The following is a 19,204-nucleotide window of genomic DNA, read 5'->3' as shown; positions in this document are numbered from 1 at the left end:
TGTTTTAACTTATGTGTCATTCATGATCTTTAGTTCAACAAAACAACACCTTAAGTAAGTTTTACAATGTAAACACAACATTTAAGACATACATACATGAAACAAATATCATGAGATAGAAAAATTATGTATTTCTTGTACAATTTGGCTTTAATTTTTTTACCTTTGTTTTTAACTAAAAATTCCTCTAAAGCCCCATAAGTTTACATGGTAGCAGTATATCTTGCCTATTCACGGAATTGTTCTTCCCCTTTTCTTTTTGAATCACTTTTACAATTTGATGTATTGCTCTTGGCAACTCTAAGTTTTAGTAAAAATCTTGCAAAGTTTAAAGTGTCATGTATGAACATTTCAGGAGGAACTTACATGTGGAGGAGATGTTGCTTGACCATTCAGGTTGCAAACAACTCTTATTCCAGCAAAAAGATTGGAATTATTCCATGTAAAAAAAGCTGTCTTAATTTTAAAAATGGTATGCCAAAATGTTTTCAAGGCTTTGATTTTGAAGGACTGTTCCTAGTGTTTCAGAAAGCATTATAGGATAAATATTATCTTATGTACAAGGGATTGAAAAAAAAAAAAAACCTCACATTGCTCTTCAAGTCATAGATTCCCAACTGGTTATCAATCTAAGAAATCAGAATGTTGAACAATTTTTTGATGGAATGGTTTACTTCATTGGTTTTCACTTTTAGCTGTAAGTGGGAAAACAGTTGAAGAGTTCCTGGACCCACCCTATGCTAGGTAAGCTAGAGTTTCTAGGGTGTGGCAATGGGCAGAGCCACAGTAAGGAACATGCTATTTCAATCTTTTCAGCGGACCAAAGTCCACTGTGACGGACTTTACAGTGAATACAGCTTATTGCTTAGCTTATTGGCCAAAAGGACACAGAAGTAGCAGGGAGTATTATAAAAGTCTGGGCTTGCAAGCCTGGTGAGAGGAGGCTTCCATGGATCTAGTTGTGGTACTGGTGCTCTGTCTCTCCCTCTTGCTTCTCTTTTCACTCTGGAAGCAGAACCATGGGGGAGGGAAGCTGCCTCCCGGCCCCACTCCTTTCCCAATCATTGGAAATATCCTGCAGTTAGATATTAAGGACATCAGCAAATCATTAACCCATGTAAGTATGCATTATATTCTTCCTATTGGTTGCAAAAGGTATGTTATTAACTTCTATTTTATAATAAGATATATTGCTATGGGTGAATAATTTAAAAATATTTACTTAGAAAGATACTCCCTGGGGATTAATATTTTTGATGGGTCACTATCAGAAACAGTGGGATACACTGAAACATTTGAGAGGGGGCAGTGTGGTGGTGCAGTGTGCGAAACTGTTGTTCGTGATGGTGGTATTTCACATCAGGCTGCCTCTTCAAGTCCCTGCTATTTTCAATTAGAATGTTTTTCTCTGTCTGTTACTCTGCTTTTCAAATAAATAAATAAAACCTAAAAATCAATGCATTTTGCCAGTAGAGAAATAATTTAAGTTGTAAGGTAGAGTCAAAAAAATGTTACTGCTTTTCTTTGTTTCACGGTTGTTTCTTAAAAAAAAAAAAAGCCTGAAAATCGGTGTTAATGGAGCGGCTTGGGATTAGGCTTTAGTTAGAAAGTCATCTACTAATGCGTACAGCAGTATGGTTTGTTCAGATTAGTAAGAGAATCAAACTCTCAGGAGGCAAATTTGGGATGAAGTCAAGGAAATATGATTCTCTGATAAAAACAAGTGAATGAAACCAAGAGTGGCTGCAGGTCTGCTGGGTGGTGCTGGTGTGTACTTTGGGGCCTGCAAAATGTTGCTGTTCATTGCCTGTGAACGCACAGCGTGGCTGAGTCTGCCCTTTGTCTGACTCCATGCCTTTCTCATGGTGCCATTCTGCGCTGACAATACCAGCTGTTTTTAAATTGGGCTGGGCTTCTGGGCTTTTAAATACATAGATTTCTAGTATTAATCTGCAACTACTGGGTGTGATCACCAATGGGAATTTGTTCTGAAGCACTGTCCTAGAGTAGATAGAGGTAGGTAGAAACCTGAGCATTAAAGAATAATAAATTCTTCAGGCATCGCAGGTTAACAATACAGGGTTTAATTTTGGGTCTGTATTTTTTTGGGTGAAGGATTTTGAAATGTTTATAATTCAGTTTCTGTGTCTATGAAACAGCAATAAGGCTCACTCAGTGTGTTAATTACTTGTAATGATCTATATACTAATTTCCCCTATCATTTCTGGGTACTCACTCTGTTTATGCGAGTCTTAGCAAACATCATTATGTTAGATGTAACAGAGAAACATTTGTCTTTGAGAGGATAGCAAATCAATAATATGATGGTAACGTCATTCTAAATCATCCAAACATATATAGACCAAAGAGAAATTTCTTTTACTAACATTTGATTTGTCTTTTCTGTTTCAAGCTTTCAGAAGTCTATGGCCCTGTGTTCACCGTATATTTGGGCAGGAAGCCCACTGTGGTGATGCACGGTTATGAAGCAGTGAAGGAAGCACTGGTTGAGTTTGGAGATGAGTTTTCTGGAAGAACAAATTTCCCACTGACTACAAGACTTAATCAAGCATCTGGTCAGTGTGTATGTGTATATTCATATGTGTATGTGTGTACGTGCGTGTGTCAATACGTGTGATAATGGGTTTGGTGATATGAAGACCAAACACCAGGAATAGTTCTCCCTGCAAAACTGGGACAATTCACAAGGCTTCTGTTGCTAGCTTATTCTTTCTTGCTTAGGGTACTCTTCTTAGTTCCCACTTTTCTCTATATCAGGAGTCATTTTCAGCAATGGAAGGAGATGGAAGGAGATGCGGCGCTTCTCGCTCATGACCTTGCGCAATTTCGGGATGGGGAAGAGGAGCATAGAGGAGCGAGTTCAGGAGGAGGCCCGCTGCCTTGTGGAGGAGCTGAGGAAAACCAACGGTGGGTGATGTACATTCTCAGGAGACTTCTCTCATTTCAAGTGGTGGCCCTGGACACATTATAAAAATAGCAAGACATTCCATTCTGGGCCCTGGTTGTCAGCTCCCTAGAGGAGCAGGGACATTCTGAAGCAGAGAACTGCTTGGCTGCCCACCTACAGCAAGAGCTCAATTATTCAGTCCTATAATTACTCAACTTGCCACTCAGTCACTCCCCAAATGGCAGCCATGACTAGCTAGGTCAGCTGAAGCACAGAGTTTAGGATGCCATCTGGGTTTCCTGTGTTGGTGGAGGGGCCCAAGGACCTGGGTAATTCTCTGCTGCTTTCCCAGATGTGTTAGCATGGAACTGGATTGGAAGTGGAGCATCTAGGAGTCAAACCAGTACTCACATGAGATGCTGGAGCTATAGACGATGGCTTCACCCACTGCACTCCAATGCCAGCCCTAACTGCCATCATCTGACGTCCTGATGGCTAACCATATGTGATAAAAGCAAAATCTCAGGTGCACTTAAAAGCAATTGGTTTGGGGTTAGGCCTTTTATATTTACTCCTCTTTCTGTAAGCTCTAAAGTATATGTCATATGAGTTTGTGATTTTCAGTTTGAATTCCAGAGTGCCCTGATTTTTGTTTAAAGATTTATTTATTTTATTAAGTCAGATATACAGAGAGGAGGATAGAAAGAGAGAAAGATCTTCCATCCCTTGATTCACTCCCCATGTGAGCACAATGGCTGGAGCTGCGCCGAACCAAAGCCAGGAGCCCGAAGCTTCTTCCTGCGTGAAGGTGCAGGGTCCCGAGGCTTTGACTCATCCTCGACTGCTTTCCCAGGCCACAAACAGGGAGCTGGATGGGAAGTGGGGCCACCAGGACTAGAACCAGCGCCCATATGGTATCCTAGTGTATGCAAGGCAAGGACTTCAGCTGCTAGACTCTCATGCTGGAGTGCCCTGATTTTTAATAATATCTTCTAAATTAAGTAACAGGAAGGATTGAAATGAGGTTTCCACAATAAGCACACACACACACAAATACACACACATGCATCTTACATTACTATATCCAAATTGTTCCTTACCTTCTAGGTAAAGTAAAAGTTTTTTTTAAGGCTTAATGCCATGATCTGTTTTAATTGAAAAGGGACCTTTCGAGAGCAATTAACTAGACAGGATGCCTATTTTTGAATTACTTATCAGTGTTTTGTAATACTTTTGATTCGTTGTCTTTAATCAGATCTGTGGTGGAATTTGGTGTTCCTTTTAAAATAAAACACATTGATCATGTGATTGCAATTTGACTTACGTGTTGCCTACCACTGAGCGAGTCAAAACAGAAAAATGAAAAGCAGTACTTACTTTGCTTTTATTTCTTTTTGGACAAAATTATGGAGTTAGATTAAATGATGATCAAATTAAGAAATTCATAATAGTGCGGGTTTTGTTGATGGCTGACTGGAGTTATATCTATAACTTATAAAAACACAGATTTAAGATGTTGATAAGGTAATGTCTGTAGGTATTGTTTTAGATCATCCTAAAATTACCTGTATTTGTTAGTTCAAAAGCCCAAATGTGTGTATGTGTATTTTAATAGTATTTGAAATGTTTTCCCTTCAGCCTCACCGTGTGACCCCACCTTTATCCTGGGTGCTGCTCCCTGCAATGTGATCTGCTCCGTGATTTTCCAGAACCGTTTTGATTACAAAGATGCAGATTTTCTTAACTTGATGGGAAAATTCAATGAAAACTTCAAAATTCTGAACTCCCCCTGGTTGCAGGTGAGATCAGCTCCTCTCTGACACATAATTTCTCTTCGCATCAATGAGCGCACAACTGTACATTGGTTTCCAATCTCTCTACTTTTCACATATTCTCTTCACTTAAATTTTTTCTCTTTCCTTATTTCTATTTTCTCCCTCCTTCGCTCTTTTCTTTCTTTCTTTCTTTCTTTCTTTCTTTCTTTCTTTCTTTCTTTCTTTCTTTCTCTGTCTCTCTCTTCCATCCTTCCTTTTTCCATCCTTCCTTTTTCCATCCTTTCTTTTTCCTTCCTTCCTTTTTCCTTCCCTTTCCTTTCCTTCCCTTTCCTTTCCTTTCCTTTCCTTTCCTTTCCTTTCCTTTCCTTTCCTTTCCTTTCCTTTCCTTTCCTTTCCTTTCCTTTCCTTTCCTTTCCTTTTCTTTCCTTTCCTTTCCTTTCCAGGCTCTGCCCCACCCCCAGTTTTTCAGTTCATTTCGCTCTCACATTTATGTATTTATTTACTAAGTGATAGGCATATTTTTGTTTTGTCTCTGAATTCTGCCCTCAATTTGCTTCTGTTCAGTTAATTTGACAGAGATTACCTTGAAGGTGAAGACCAAGAAAGAGAGAGAGAGAGAGAAAGAGATTTTCCCTAGAGCCTCAGGCCTGAGCACTCCTCATACCAATGTTCCCTTATTGCTTGTGTTGAATCTAGATGACAGCTGGGGGTGAAAGCTTATTGTCTTCTCAGGTCCTTTTTTAGCTAGTGGCCTGCTCGTGGGATATTCATGGTTTTGTAACTACCTCAGTATACATGGACACTTCTGAATGCCCTAGTTTCTGAGGTACTTTCTCCCTTTTCCCTCTGAGTCTTACTGCTCTATTGTTTACCTCAGTTGCTATCATTTGCCTAAGGTTGGCTGCTGGTTGTTCATGTGCGTTGCAACATTTTGGAGAAATACCTGCTTTTTTCTATCCTGAGTGTTCTGGATTAAATGAAACAAAGACAACTGCTTTACATCACCCCTTCTGGTAGTCTTCAGACAAACACAGAAAAACACCTCTTGCTCTGAAATCAAGGTCCTGTACTAGGCACAGGGCTGTCCTTGCCAAAACCACTGCCAAGGTGGGACAAGGGCAAGTAAAATGTTACACAGCTTTTCTATCAGGTTCAAGTTGCCTTTTCTTTCATTTAGGTTTCTTCTTTTATTGCTGTTGACCTTTGACTGTAGTTTAGAATTAGGATCAAGTTGATTCTGGCAGGATTTGCTTTTGGATTTTCAACATTTTTGTGGAAAGACAAGATATTTGAGCTGAGATGGAGCGGTCGTTTTCTTACCAATTCTGAAAACCCAGCTTCCAGACAGTTCTTGGTTATTGCCAAAAAGCATGTCTGAGATCCTTCAGGTCCTTACTGAAAAGCTGCTGTTATCCTCATGCTTGTTCACCAATTAGAACTTGGGGAACTTTTCATCATGTTGCTTGGCATAAATATCCTGAGTTGGGATGCCAAAGAGGGAGCTGTTTGCACACACACGTCCAGGAAGTTCTGAAAAGAGCATGTTTGATGAATCATTGCAAACGGAGGCTGACGAGGTAACCACGATTAGCTGACAAAACTATTTGACCTGAACTATGTTAATTGTCAGTAAATATCCCAACTTCAACTTCTGTTGCACTGACATGTTCTGCACTCTGCCTAAGAAGTAAAGGACAAATTTCATACATTCTCTCTGATTTAAGACAACCTTCATGCAAAATACAAGATCAATAGATATGTAGGTAAACATTCATGTACAAATAGTCATCTAGAGGAACTGTGTAATAGAGATTATCATATCGAGGTGAGAAGACACAACGCAGTACTGTAGGATGTTGGACTTTCTGCCATCTTCTATACACTTCACTCTCATGTGCACCAGCAGGAACTGCAGCCTAGTCAGAACAACCCCTGATAATCGCAAATATGCCCACACCCAGCTCTGGTTCCTGTGCTTGCTGGTATGTGCAACAGATTGGTACAGTCTGCTCCTGTGTCCCATTCAGTTCTTGTATATGTCAGTGGGCATTGAAGCTTAGCTCATTCCAACACACTCCATTTTCCAGCCCACTCTCATCAGTGTGCAGGCTGCTAAGCTGGGTTTCATGGTGTCTTTATGCCACTCCCAATCACATGGAGTGACTCATGGTAGAAATAGGAGTGGCTCTGTGGGCATTATCAGGTTGCCTAACCCTCCTTACCTTCTGTTATAATCATGGACTGTGACAGAGATTCCTGCATTTCTGTGTTTCTGGATTGTAGCAATGAGTTAATACGATGAAAGCATCAATGTAAAGATGCTTTTCTTCTATAAAAGTGATGTATGGGGACATTGTTGTCATTTTTGATCATGAGGTCTGTGTTTGCTCCCGTGTATCTCTGTCAGTGTAGAGGATGACTTTATGTGAGCAATCCAGTGCTTCTGTTAGTTTTAAAGCATATGTTGTTATGTTCTGTGTATGTCCTCAATACATATTTTTAATTCAACACATTTGTTTTTTTTTTCTTTTAAGATTTGCAATACTTTCCCTATTCTCTTCGATTATTTCCCAGGAAGTCATAATACAGTCATTAAAAACTTTACTGAAATAACAGATTATATTTTGGAGAAAATAAAGGAACACCAACAGACGCTGGATGCAGATAATCCCCGGGATTTCATTGATTGTTTCATTATCAAAATGAAACAGGTAAAATGTTATTTGTTTGCCTGCGCTGTGGGGTCATTGATGATCTGTGACTATTGGGGTCAGATAAGAATTGCTCTAAGGTCTCCAAGGTTGTGGTTATCAGTGGCCAATTTGTTAATACTATTTAAAAAATATAGATATCCAATGCTCAGTAGGCACCACAAGACATTAAAGATAGCAGGTGGGCTCTGCTATGTAGCAGAAAATGTAGTGATGTTAGACATGTGTTCTAGTTCCTTCTGTCTTCACAGTGGATCTGAGAATGGGTGTTTTCGTCTTCAACCTTCTGTCCACTTTGCCAGGGAGAGAATTTATGACAAAAACCTGGACTAGCATTTTGACTACTCCCTCTGGCCACAGGGGGATGATAAGTGCTTGTTGTGGGTACATATCATGTACATCTTTGTTTTTCTGTGATTTTTAGAGTTTCAGGGATGGGAATTTCTGTAAATTCGTAGAAATAGATGGCTGAAAATTTGGTGAGAAGCACATAACTGGGTACCAGTGCATGGACTAAGCTCCTTTTGGGATAAATCGGTACAGCTGCAGTTACCATTGAGGGAACAAACGAGAAGGCTTGCACATGTGAAGTTTCTGTTAGGATTCTAGAAGTTTGCTGTTCATAAACCCAGTGAATGTTCTGATTCAGGCTAGTTGGAAACTCACCTGTCAGCAGTGGTAGAATATGCTAGCAAGGTCTTTTTAGGCAGAAATATGGACTGTTGAAGGTTATCTTCCCTCTGCTCTATCCTTGGGGATGAAGCCACTAGATTTGTTTGCATGCCTCTTAAAATTGGCACTTTATTCTGTGATGTAGAAACTTGGATATGCCCAGTTTCCTAGGGTTGGTGAATTAAGAGTCAAACTATGGTACATGGCCTTCTGTGTGTAGTTTAAATCCTTCTTTCCTTAGGAATAGGATGAGTCTTTGGGCATTTATTCTGGATTGCATGGCACAATGTACAGGATGGATGTCCATGTCTGAGTTTACCATTGCTTTTCTCATTTGGTGTGGAAAATTCTTCACTGGCAATGTGTAGGACTGTCTTGGCATATCTATCTATCTATCTATCTATCTGTATATATTTATCTTACAGGGTACTGATTTGTGAATAGAAGTTTATTTAGAACATTCATGGTTGGAGGGAGAGCAACAAACCTCTCATGTTATTGATGCTGCACTCTGCGAATTACAAACTTTCGATTCTGGCTTATAGCAGTTTTTAAGATATGGCTCAACTTGACCCATTTCTATGCGTTAAGATTTTGTCTGGATGCAAATAAGTAAAGCTCAGCAATATCTTCAAGAAAGCAGCACGTTTCTCTCACACTTAGTGGGTCTCTATTGGGTTAGCTCAGGACTAGAACCTGGAGCCTCCTAAGCTCAGCTGGCTGACATATTCCATGAGTGCCTGCTCAGAGATGCAGAAGTACTCACCTCCCAAAGTGACCTCTGTTCTGCCTCCGCGGCCCTACAGCTGCACCTTGAGTCAGGAGGAAAGGGGCCTTGACACCAGCAGGTCACTTTTGTTATGCTGCTGAAGAGAAATGTTGATGAGATGTTGAATGGCCAGCATGACTGCAAGAAGGCCTCGAATATGAAATTAGAGGCAAGCAGGTATGATGGGTAAATGAGCTGTAGATCGAACTATCTAATCTACATTATTTACCATGATCTGCAGCTATTATAATGTTCAGACTGTCCTCTCCATTTTGTAAGTTTATTTATCATTAGGAAAAAATGTTATTTTGAATTGATCGTAACTAAATGTTCTGGTAAGCTATCAAATAATCAATCTAATAATCGTTAGGAAAAGAACAATGAGCAGTCTGAATTTACTACTGAAAGCTTGATTGGCTGTGTAACTGATCTGTTTGTGGCTGGGACTGAGACAACGAGCACCACTCTGAGATTCGGGCTCCTCCTCCTGCTGACGAATCCAGGCGTGGCAGGTAAGTCCACAATGAATGACTGAAACCAATATCAGTTGGCACGGCAGGTTTCATTACTGAAATTTCTGTGCCCCAGATGTAGTTTGTTGAAGGAATCATATAAAGATTTAGGCATAAAAATGAGGCAAGTATGCACAATAGGAGAGAAGAACTGAGAACAGTGAAGGTAACACAAGCAGTAGGAAAAGACATAAAGCTCTGGATGGTGACAAATCATGGGGAGCAGTTTGCAGCAGGCAAAGAATTTTGAGTTGGTTTGAGTTTAGAGTTACTGTTTTGTAGAACAGAGTGTTTTGAGTGGCAGGTCTATTCGCATGGAGTTTCTTTCATGTGACAATGCTAATGTTGGGTTAGAGAAGACTAGTATTTTATTTATTGACGTGTAGTGAATACGACATTAAGTATTTTTAAAAAGATTTTGTTTCTTCTTATTGGAAAGGCAGAGTTAAGAAAGAGCGAGACAGGAAGTTTTCTAACTGCTGATTCACTGACTAATGGCAGCAATGGCCAGATCTGGGCTGATCCAAAGGCAGCAGCCAGCAGTATCTTCAGGTCTCCAGTATGGATGCAGGGGCTCATGGACCTGGGCCATCCGCTGCTGTTTTCTCAGACCATAAGCATGGAGTTGGTTTGGAAGTGGAACAACTAGCACTTGAACTGTTACCTAAATAGGATGCTGATGCTATAGGCAGAGGGTCAGCCTGATACGCTACTGAGCAGTTTCCAACATTAAGTATTTTAAAAGGTTAAATGTTTAAGCAAATTGAATGTAATTTAAGGCAAAAATGTGCCTTAGGAATTTATTAGTACAGAAATCCGAGTCTAGAAAAATACTGTTTTCCAAGATAAGATTTTTTTTCACGTTTTCAATAGTTCTTTTCTATAACAAACTTAACAAGAAAATCTTAAATTATTGACCTTAAGCGGGTCTGATGTCTGTGTACGAGATCAGCCATTCACATTATTTTTCTGCTTCAGATTACTCTGGAATAGAAGATAAATGAATCCCAGATGATAATTTCTCAATTCTAGCAGTCAACCCATCTGAAACACATAGAGGGGTGAAATCCGATTCTGTAGAGTTATGTTGTGCTCGAAATGCCCTGATAGGAATAAGTGTCCCGCGTGCCCCTACAATTGTCTGGAAGTTCACTCTTTGGAAGAATCAAAATGATAAAACCATGGACTTTGTGTTCAGTTTCCTTCCACCTCTTTATTTACTCTCTCTTAGGGTCAGAAGGCTCACTCTCCAGAGAAGCTGGCCCTAAGGGTTCACGCCGGGATACCTGTCAGGGCAGCAGGGAGGGGCAGGGGGCAGGGAGGAGGGAGAGGCAGGGAGGCAGGAGGGAGGGGCAGGGGGCAGGGAGGAGGGAGAGGCAGGGGGGCAGGAGGGAGGGGGGGGACAGGGAGGAGGGAGAGGCAGGGGGGCAGGAGGGAGGGACAGGGGGGCAGGAGGGAGGGGCGCGGGGCAGGAGGGAGGGACAGGGGGACAGGGAGGAGGGAGGGGCAGGCCTGAGCAGGGCAGAGGAGAGCACCCCGGAGTGTGAATGTCCTCTGTCTCTTTTCCATCTTGTTCCCGTGATCCAGTGGCCCTATAGCAATAGTACAGGACGAGTGGCACTGATAACACACCTCTATTTATTGCCAGCAGATAGAAATTTCTTGCCAAGTGCTGTAAAGGGAGAGCAGTGAAATGATGCCCCAAGACGCACAGTGTGGGATTTTAGAACACTGTGATGAAAGGATTAATAATTAAGCCTTTCTCACAGGGTAAGATGAGGTAAGAGCTAAAGAGCGCTGTTAGCATTCTGAAATAGCTATCCTCGTGTGTATTCTCGTGTTTTGAGACCCAGAAGTTGGCAAAAGCTTAGCCTCTGCTTTTGCTTGTTCAGAAAGATACTAAAAGATGAGCAGACAAGCTCACACATTCAGTCCACAGATCCACACCAAACTAAAAATCTGTGTAGGCTTTCATAGTACAAAGTGTCCATGAATTTTTTGAAGTTCCTCACCTGTGTGTGTAACAGACATTCTGTCACTCTCGGTGTACTGTGACCTTATACAACTCTTGGGATTCCTTTACTTTGCTTCTCTTAGTTCTCACCTGCTAAGAGAAATGTGCTGTATTTCTCCTAACCCCAGGTTCCTTACTTGTGTTTTACCAGCTAAAATGCAGGAAGAGATTGAGCGTGTAATAGGCAGAGACAGGATCCCCAGCATGCAGGACAGGAGCCGCATGCCCTACACGGACGCTGTAATGCACGAGATCCAGAGATATGTGAACCTCATCCCCAACAATGTGCCCCGTGCAGCAACCTGCAACATTAAATTCAGAAACTACTTCATCCCTAAGGTAACCTTATTTCCCCCACACTGCATGTCTGTATTCTTGAACTTGCTAGTCAACATGCTTCTGATCCTCTGTCTGCACAAGGTGGGCGAGTGTAAAACTCTCACTGTTGCGTTGTGATGGCGTCTTGGCTGTTTTCAGTGTCTGGTGTGATGACCGGGGGCAATAGCCTAGTATCAGAAGTCCTTACCTTGCCTGTGCCCGGATCCCATATGGGTGCCGGTTCATGTCCCAGCTGCTCTACTTCCCATCCAGCTCCCTGCTTGTGTTCCCTAACCTGAGCCTTGAGACCCTGTACCTGCCTGGGAGACCTGGAGGAAATTCCTGGTTCCTGGCTTCGAATTGGCTTTGCTCTCTGCTTCTCCTTTTTTCTGTACATCTATCATTCCAATAAAAATAAATAAATGTTAAAAAAAAGTGTGGCATGATGTATCCTGATTGCTGGCACGTCCTAAATTTTTTAATGCAAAAATGGTTTTTACTACTTGCATAAACTTACATTTTCAAACAAGTGTTAAATCTATCAATTTGTTGACCTTCCAACATTCCTTTGGGATTTCTATCAAGGTGGCAGTAAATGAAGCTATAGATCAATTTGAAAAGAATTGACATTAAAAAGAATGTATTTACTTATTTGAAAGGCAGAGTTACAGAGACAGGCAGAAGTACAGATAGAAAGATAAAGATAGAGAAAGAAAAAACCATCCACTGGTTCACTTCTAAAATGGCTGCAATGACTTCGCTGGGCTGGACTGAAGCCAGGAGCCCGGGACTCCATTGGGGTGTCCCATGTGAGTGGCAGGGTCCAAGTACTCGGCCATCTTCCATTACTGGAACTTGAACTGGTGTTCATATGGAATGCTTGTCATAGGTGTTGTGTTTACCTGTTGTGTCACAATACTGGCCTCAATAACTGATATCTTGACAGGTTGAATCTTTATATTTGGGGATGTAAGTATGTCACAATTTATTTTGGTTTCATTTTAGTTTTTTAATTTTCATTCTGGTGGCTTGTGATTCTGTTTTTTTTATAAATATTTGTGCTCACAATGCATTTTTAATTTTTTTGGTACTGAGAATATAATTCACATTATTATTTGATAATTTGCTATCTAGCAACCTTACTATATTCATTTATCATTGCTCATAATTTACAGATTCAAGTGTGATCTCTTTGTGCAGAATTCTGATACCTGATTTAATATTTGCTTTTTCTTATTTTCAATTTGTCATTTCACCTTCCACTGGCTACGGTTCCTAGGATGGTGTTGAGTAGAATTGGCTTTTGAGTAGAGGTGGTGGCTTAACAGCTGACCTTTGAGAGTGAGGTTTGTGTTTTTGAGAACAATTTTTGAGAATAATTTTTTATTGGATTGAGGATATGCATCCATTTCTCATAATTTTTGGGTTATGAATACATAAACGTTTGTATTAACTGGTTTCTCTTTACTTTTTTATATGTTCATAATTTTGACTGGCTGTATTAAATATGCATTAATTATGTATTTTAACATTTTTTATTGATATAAGGAGAAAAGATCTCATGTATTTCATAGGTATAACTGCAAGAAAACAGACATACTTTCATACATACATATATGCAATTGGCTTTGATTTATTTGATCAGGATGTTTATATTTATAAGAGACATTCTCAACTTTTTCTACAAAATATTTTTGTTATGTATTTTTATAAGAAGGTAGAATTTACCTAAAAAACTAGGCAATGTTCCAAACTGTGAGTTTATTTTAACCATTGTTTGGCATTTTACTATTCTCTAAAAGAAATTATTTGAGGGATGAGAGACCGATAGATTCCATCCACTGGTTCTCTCCTCTCAGATTTATTTATTTTTATTGGAAAGGTAGATTTACAGAGAGAAGGAGAGACAAATAGAAAGATCTACTACCCACTGGTTCACTCCCCAAGTGGCCGCAATGGCTGGAGCTGAACCGATCCGAAGCCAGGAGCCTGGAGCTTCTTCTGGGTCTATCACGTGGGTTCAGGATCCCAAGGCATGAAGCCATCTTCCAGGCCTCAAACAATGAGCTGAATGGGAAGTGGAGCAGCTGGGACATAAACCGGTACCTGTATAGGAATCTGGAACTTGTAAGGGGAGGATTAGCAAAATGAACCACTGTGCCAGGCCCTAATATGCCTGTGAATGTCAGCACTGGGCTGAGGAGAGTCCCAGGAATCCTATTTAAGTGTTTGTGGGACTGAGGCCGCCTCACAGGAAATGTGCTAGTAGCAAGCCAGAGTTGGGAGCTGCTAGTGGAATGTAAACCCAGGCACTTCCATCCAGAACACAGGTGTCTTCACTTTTGGGTTGAACATCTTTTCCCTGTTCTTATATCCATTGGTTTGCTCTCTGGTGTGCTGAATAAGTGCTGGCTGGTGCTGGCTGGTGCCAGTTATTACACATGAGAACACACAGAATCTCAGATGAAGTTTCATTTTTCTGAAAGCATTTATTTCGCCCTCAATATAGAAAAAAGGATTTAATATTTGTCTTCCTTCAAATTTGGAATGAATAAATTCAGGAATTGGCTGCAGATTTCAGCTGACCTCCAAGGTTCTCTCGATACCGCTACATTATTTATGTTGCAAGAAGTGAATTTGGTAAGATCTACAAAATAAAAGTTAAAACTGAGAAAATAATTTTCAGTCATCAGACAGATGAAGTAAAAAGCTAAAAAACATTTCGTTGATGAGAATGAGTATAAATGAGTGTTTTTATGTCCTAAAATTATTACAAATAAGCACCTCTTTTTGGAGGATAATTTGTATTATCTAATCCATTATAAGGTATCTTACCCTTTAAGAATTCAACCTTTGCATATTACCATATAACTGGGACTGTGCAAATGGGAAAATGTCCAACATGTTTATTATTTACTCATTGCCTGTAAAAAAGCAAAATTCAAACCATTGTAAGTATTCATCTGTATTGTAATGGCACATTTGTATTGATTGCATAGCTGTTTAAGGTATGTGCACGTGTTAATACGGGACAGTATCGAAATGAGTTTATTATATACAAAAATCAAGATACAGTGATGTATGTCCTTTGGGGTTAAAAAAAAGAGACAAGTCATAAGTGATGGGAATTTATTTAAGTGGAAATAGATATTTTTCATTTTTAAATTTGGGTTCATTTGCAATAAAGAGTTCTGATATAATTTTATGTGAAAAAGAAACATTCCAATGGTAAGGACTCAGTAATATGTAGATAACATCACAGAAGTAATTTTAAATTAGACCAGACATCTGATTAAAAATCCCTTTTGGGATTGGTGCCATGGCATAGCATGCTAAACCCCTGCCTGCAGTGCAGGCTGTACATATTGGGGCCTGTTCAAGTCCTGACTGTTCCACTTCTGATCGAGCTTTCTGCTAAAGGGTCTGGAGAAAGTAATAAAAAATGGTATGAGTAATTGACACCATAATTCAAATAGGAGACCTGGAAGGAGCTTCTGGCTTCTGGTTTTGGCCTGGCCCAGCTCTGGTCATTGTGTCCATTTGGGAAGTGAACCAGCGGGTAGAAAGTTTCTGTCTCTTTATCTTTTCCCTTCTTTTTCTGTAAATCTGCCTTTCAAATAAAAATAAATAAATCTTAAAAAAAACCCTTTTTAGTAATTTCCAAATACTCCTTAGGATAAAGAGCCAGCACAGGATTCCCTTTGGATAGTAGTCCATAAATGAGGTGTGTGGCAACTGCGGAGATGAGCCAGAGCAGCAAGTGAGGTGCCAGGTGGTGAGAAACAGTTTGGCACCAAGTCTAGAGCGCTCAGAGCTTCAGTGCTGTTGGAGGGCGTTTAGGAAAGCCACTGCTTCTGGGCTCAAATTCATCTTTGTTTATTTCTTGATCTGTTTTAGTGGAAAGTCCATTGCAGTTTTATACATGGATGTTGTTTTTGTTGACCAAAGAGGTTGAAGTAAGTAGGTGATTTCTATTCCTTTTTTTCCCCCAGGATTCAGCTCATTTGTCTTATTTTTTCTCCAGGGCACATCCATGATAACTTCACTGACCTCTGTGCTGCACGATGACAAAGAGTTCTCCAACCCTCGGGCGTTCGACCCTGGCCACTTCCTGGACGAGAGTGGAAGTTTTAAGAAAAGTGATTACTTCATGCCCTTTTCAGCAGGTAACAGAAATTCGTTTCCATTTCTGCCGAGAGGGACTTGAGAATGCTTTGGGATCAGTTGAAGCGTGCCTGGTCTGCTCTGTGGAGCTGGTAGATGTACTCTTTGTACCCGAGCACCACTCCCAGTACTCTTGTGCCTTCCTTGCTCGTGAAACACCTGCATTGTGGGGGCAGCTTAGTGGGGCTTTGGGATGTTGATTCAGTTCTTCCAAACTGAGAAAGCTGTAGTTCAGATTAATTGATTCTTATTCTAGCTGTATCTGATTACACACATGCTCCTCTTACATCTGGAAGCTCATTTAGATTTTCCACTCATGCCATGATTAGGAGATTCATTTTCATTGAGTCTCCTGCGCAGTGGTCTTCACTCTGAAGGAGCAATAAGGGTGTAATAAGTATCCCAGAGCCCACAAAGGACCCTAAGGGGCTCCCTTCCAAGTAATGGAAGCAGGTGACTAGCCAGCGCAGTGTGACCCAGCACTATATGAGTGTTTTGAGCAAGGCGATTTCTGGGGAGGCTAGAGGGAGAAGCTACTTTCTGCTCATTCCTACCCAAAGGTTCTCTAATGGGAGAAAGGAAGTTTGAGCTTCCTTATAGGAGGTGCATAAAAGGAAAAAGAATCAGGCCCGTTTTACAGTAGTGATAGACTCTGGAAATGGATTGCCTGTAGATTCAGAGAATTGAATGTAGCCGTCTAAATTCAGGGATAGGAACCCTGGAGAATGGGGACAGTACTCAGCACGAATTCTGGAGCACCCTGATCCTCTGTTTCTGATCCATTTGCTCTCTGCAGCTTGGACATCTGCTCTCTGCAGCTAAACTGTGTTACTACCGAATCTCTAGACCTGGAATCCTCTTCATTGTTGTTTACCTTTTCAATGCTTTGGGTTTGGTGCTATGTTTATTAACATGCCAGTGATTGAATTCTTCTAAAGAACTCCCATTTTGTCTGATGAAAAAAGAGAAAGATTTCAGATGCTTCATGCTTCAGAGAGTCATGAATATGACAAGGAAGTTCAGAGAGGGTGAGATTACACTTACCTGAGGGGCTCACCAACATCACAGGCAGGAAGTGACACGGGTTACAGGTCCCAGAGGACCATAAGAGTGAAGTGTGTATACCTATGGGGTATGGTAGGACGAAGCTGGAAACTTCATGGGGTACTAGGTAGTGAGGAAGAGGGGATGCACTTAGACTGAGTAGAAGGGGTGGAAAGAAGTGATATTGAGTATCAGACCAGGAATAGAATGTGGAGGGCCAGATGAAAGCATTTGGATCTCATCCCAGGGTACACACACAGTGTTAATTTAAAGTTTTAAACTGAAAGTGACCTGTTTAGATGCATGGTTTTTAAATTGCCATGGGAGAAGAACATCTTTGGCTGAATATTCTGTCAGAGGCACAAAAGGCAATGGAAAGGCAATTCAGAAACCAAGTGGAGAGTAGAATTAATGATCAATATATTTTGGTGCAAAAAGTTTTATAACCTGTGTGTAAGGAGTCCCCCAGAATGTTCTTGGAAATGTCTAGTGTGTGAAAAGCATGATTTAAAAATTTGTTTATAAGGTGTTACATTTTTCTCTTAACTCCATTTTATTTAACTCTTTGAAGTAATCTTACATATGTATATTCTCTTAATCCTTCTCTCTTCAGTTCCTTTCATAATAAATATGTGTTTCTAGAAGAAGATGAATGGAAATTTGAAATGTCAAAAGAATAATTCTAATGCTATAATAGTTAATGAATGTGTACTAGGAAGTTGATATTCAATACACATTTGTTGACTAAGAAAAAAAAATGCTAGCAAGTGTTTATCCCTTGTCTGTTGAATATCCAGCCATCCTCCCAGTCATCCTGTCTTCTACCTATCATTTTCAGTCATTCAAATATATCCTACATGATTTTTGTGTTAGCTTTATAACCTTTGTAATTTCATGCTTAGACAACAAACCTTCCATGCTTGTCATTTTCAGGAAAGCGAGCGTGTGTGGGAGAGGGCCTGGCCCGCATGGAGCTGTTTCTGTTCCTGACCACCATCTTACAGAACTTTACCCTGAAACCTCTGGTCGACCCAAAGGACATTGACGTCACCCCAGTTTTCGAAGGATTTGGCCGTGTGCCCCCCTTTTACCAGCTCAGCTTCATTCCTGTCTGAAGGAGGGCAGGTCATCTGGCTGCTGCTGCACTGTCATCCCGCCTCCCCCCTTCCTGGAACCACTCAACTTTTCCTTTTTATGAGTGCTTTCTCTGATCTGTTCTCTGACATTTCCTCGTTTCTCAAAGATCAACTTTACTAGAGAGTTTTTAGGGTCTCTTCACAGACACCCATTATTCCCTATAGTTTACACCTTTTAAATTGACCACTTTGTAGCATCATCGAGTGCTGTTATCAATGTGTTGTCACTGTAACAGCGAGCAAAATTTTTGCATTTGATAATTCAGAGACATTTAGCCTCTGCAGCCATTTCCCCTTATTAGGTCAGTTCTTAGATTTTTTTCTTGTTGTGTGATCATATGATTAGGGAGAGAAGGAAAATGTCTAAAGAATCCAGGCTAGGACTTGCGTGGTAGCCTGGTGGCTAAATCCTCGCCTTGAATGCACTGAGATCCCACATGGGCACTGGTTCATGCCCCGGCTGCTCCACTTCCCATCCAGTTCACTGCTTGTAGCCTGGAAAAGCAATAGAGGATGACCCAAGGCCTTGGGATCCTCCATCTTTGTGGGAGACCCAGAAGAAGTTCTTGGTTCCTGGCTTTGGAGCAGCTCAGCTCTGGCCATTGTGGCCTCATGGAGAATGTAGCAGTGGACAGAACATCTTTGTAAATCTGTCTTCCCAATAAAGATAAAAATTTTTTTTTATGAAAAAGACTGGTCCTCATAATGGTAAGTCTAGACAGGGACCAAAAATATGTATAATTATTAGTCAAGTATAAAATGAAAGGTTTTAAAAGTTTGTTTATGTTATGAATGAAGCATTTCATTTGCTAAACATTTCAAAAGGAATGAGAGTAGGATACCTAAGAGATATTTCTGTACTCATGTTTATAACAGTATTGTTCACAATAGCCAACGTGGAAGCACCTCAAATATCCATTGAGGAAGGAACGCAATAACAATACGTGATGTATATGAACAATAGAATCTTATGAAGCTCCAAGAAGAAAATTCTGTCATATGATACAATATTGATAACTAGGACACTGACAAATGAAAAATGTCAAATAACAAAAGACAAATACTATGGTTCCACATAAATGACATACCAAGAATAAAGAAATTCACAAAGAAAGGTATCCCTGATTACTATGTGCATGAGATTAATTAGAAAATTACTGTTTAATGTGCAAAGTTATATT

General features: G+C 40.4%; 1 protein-coding gene across 2 annotated transcripts; it reads left to right on the top strand.

Annotated features, from left to right (window-relative positions):
* The first annotated feature begins 949 nt into the window (after nucleotides 1-949).
* Nucleotides 950-18,002, top strand: LOC121164026 (cytochrome P450 2C1-like). Of its 2 annotated transcripts, XM_040991881.1 has the most exons (9): nucleotides 950-1,117; nucleotides 2,414-2,576; nucleotides 2,779-2,928; nucleotides 4,547-4,707; nucleotides 7,218-7,394; nucleotides 9,206-9,347; nucleotides 11,513-11,700; nucleotides 15,704-15,845; nucleotides 17,821-18,002. In XM_040991881.1, the coding sequence occupies exons 1-9, from the start codon at nucleotides 950-952 to the stop codon at nucleotides 18,000-18,002; spliced, it is 1,473 nt and encodes a 490-aa protein (XP_040847815.1). The 2 variants fall into 2 exon arrangements, with proteins under 2 accessions (XP_040847815.1, XP_040847816.1); XM_040991882.1 differs by lacking the exon at nucleotides 7,218-7,394.
* Nucleotides 18,003-19,204: the final 1,202 nt, after the last annotated feature.

The sequence above is a fragment of the Ochotona curzoniae genome, unplaced genomic scaffold (genome assembly GCF_017591425.1).
Source record: "Ochotona curzoniae isolate NIBS_2020 unplaced genomic scaffold, NIBS_Ocur_1.0 contig_66, whole genome shotgun sequence".
NCBI lineage: Eukaryota > Metazoa > Chordata > Mammalia > Lagomorpha > Ochotonidae > Ochotona > Ochotona curzoniae.
This window is presented reverse-complemented; position numbering and strand designations above follow the sequence as displayed.

Excerpts from the sequence above, each read along its gene's own strand:
- LOC121164026 (XM_040991881.1), top strand. The coding sequence starts at position 950 with ATGGATCTAGTTGTGGTACTGGTGCTCTGTCTCTCCCTCTTGCTTCTC. Across the intron at positions 2,929-4,546 it reads GGAGCTGAGGAAAACCAACG|CCTCACCGTGTGACCCCACC; the intron begins GTGGGTGATGTA and ends TTTTCCCTTCAG. Across the intron at positions 9,348-11,512 it reads GACGAATCCAGGCGTGGCAG|CTAAAATGCAGGAAGAGATT; the intron begins GTAAGTCCACAA and ends GTGTTTTACCAG.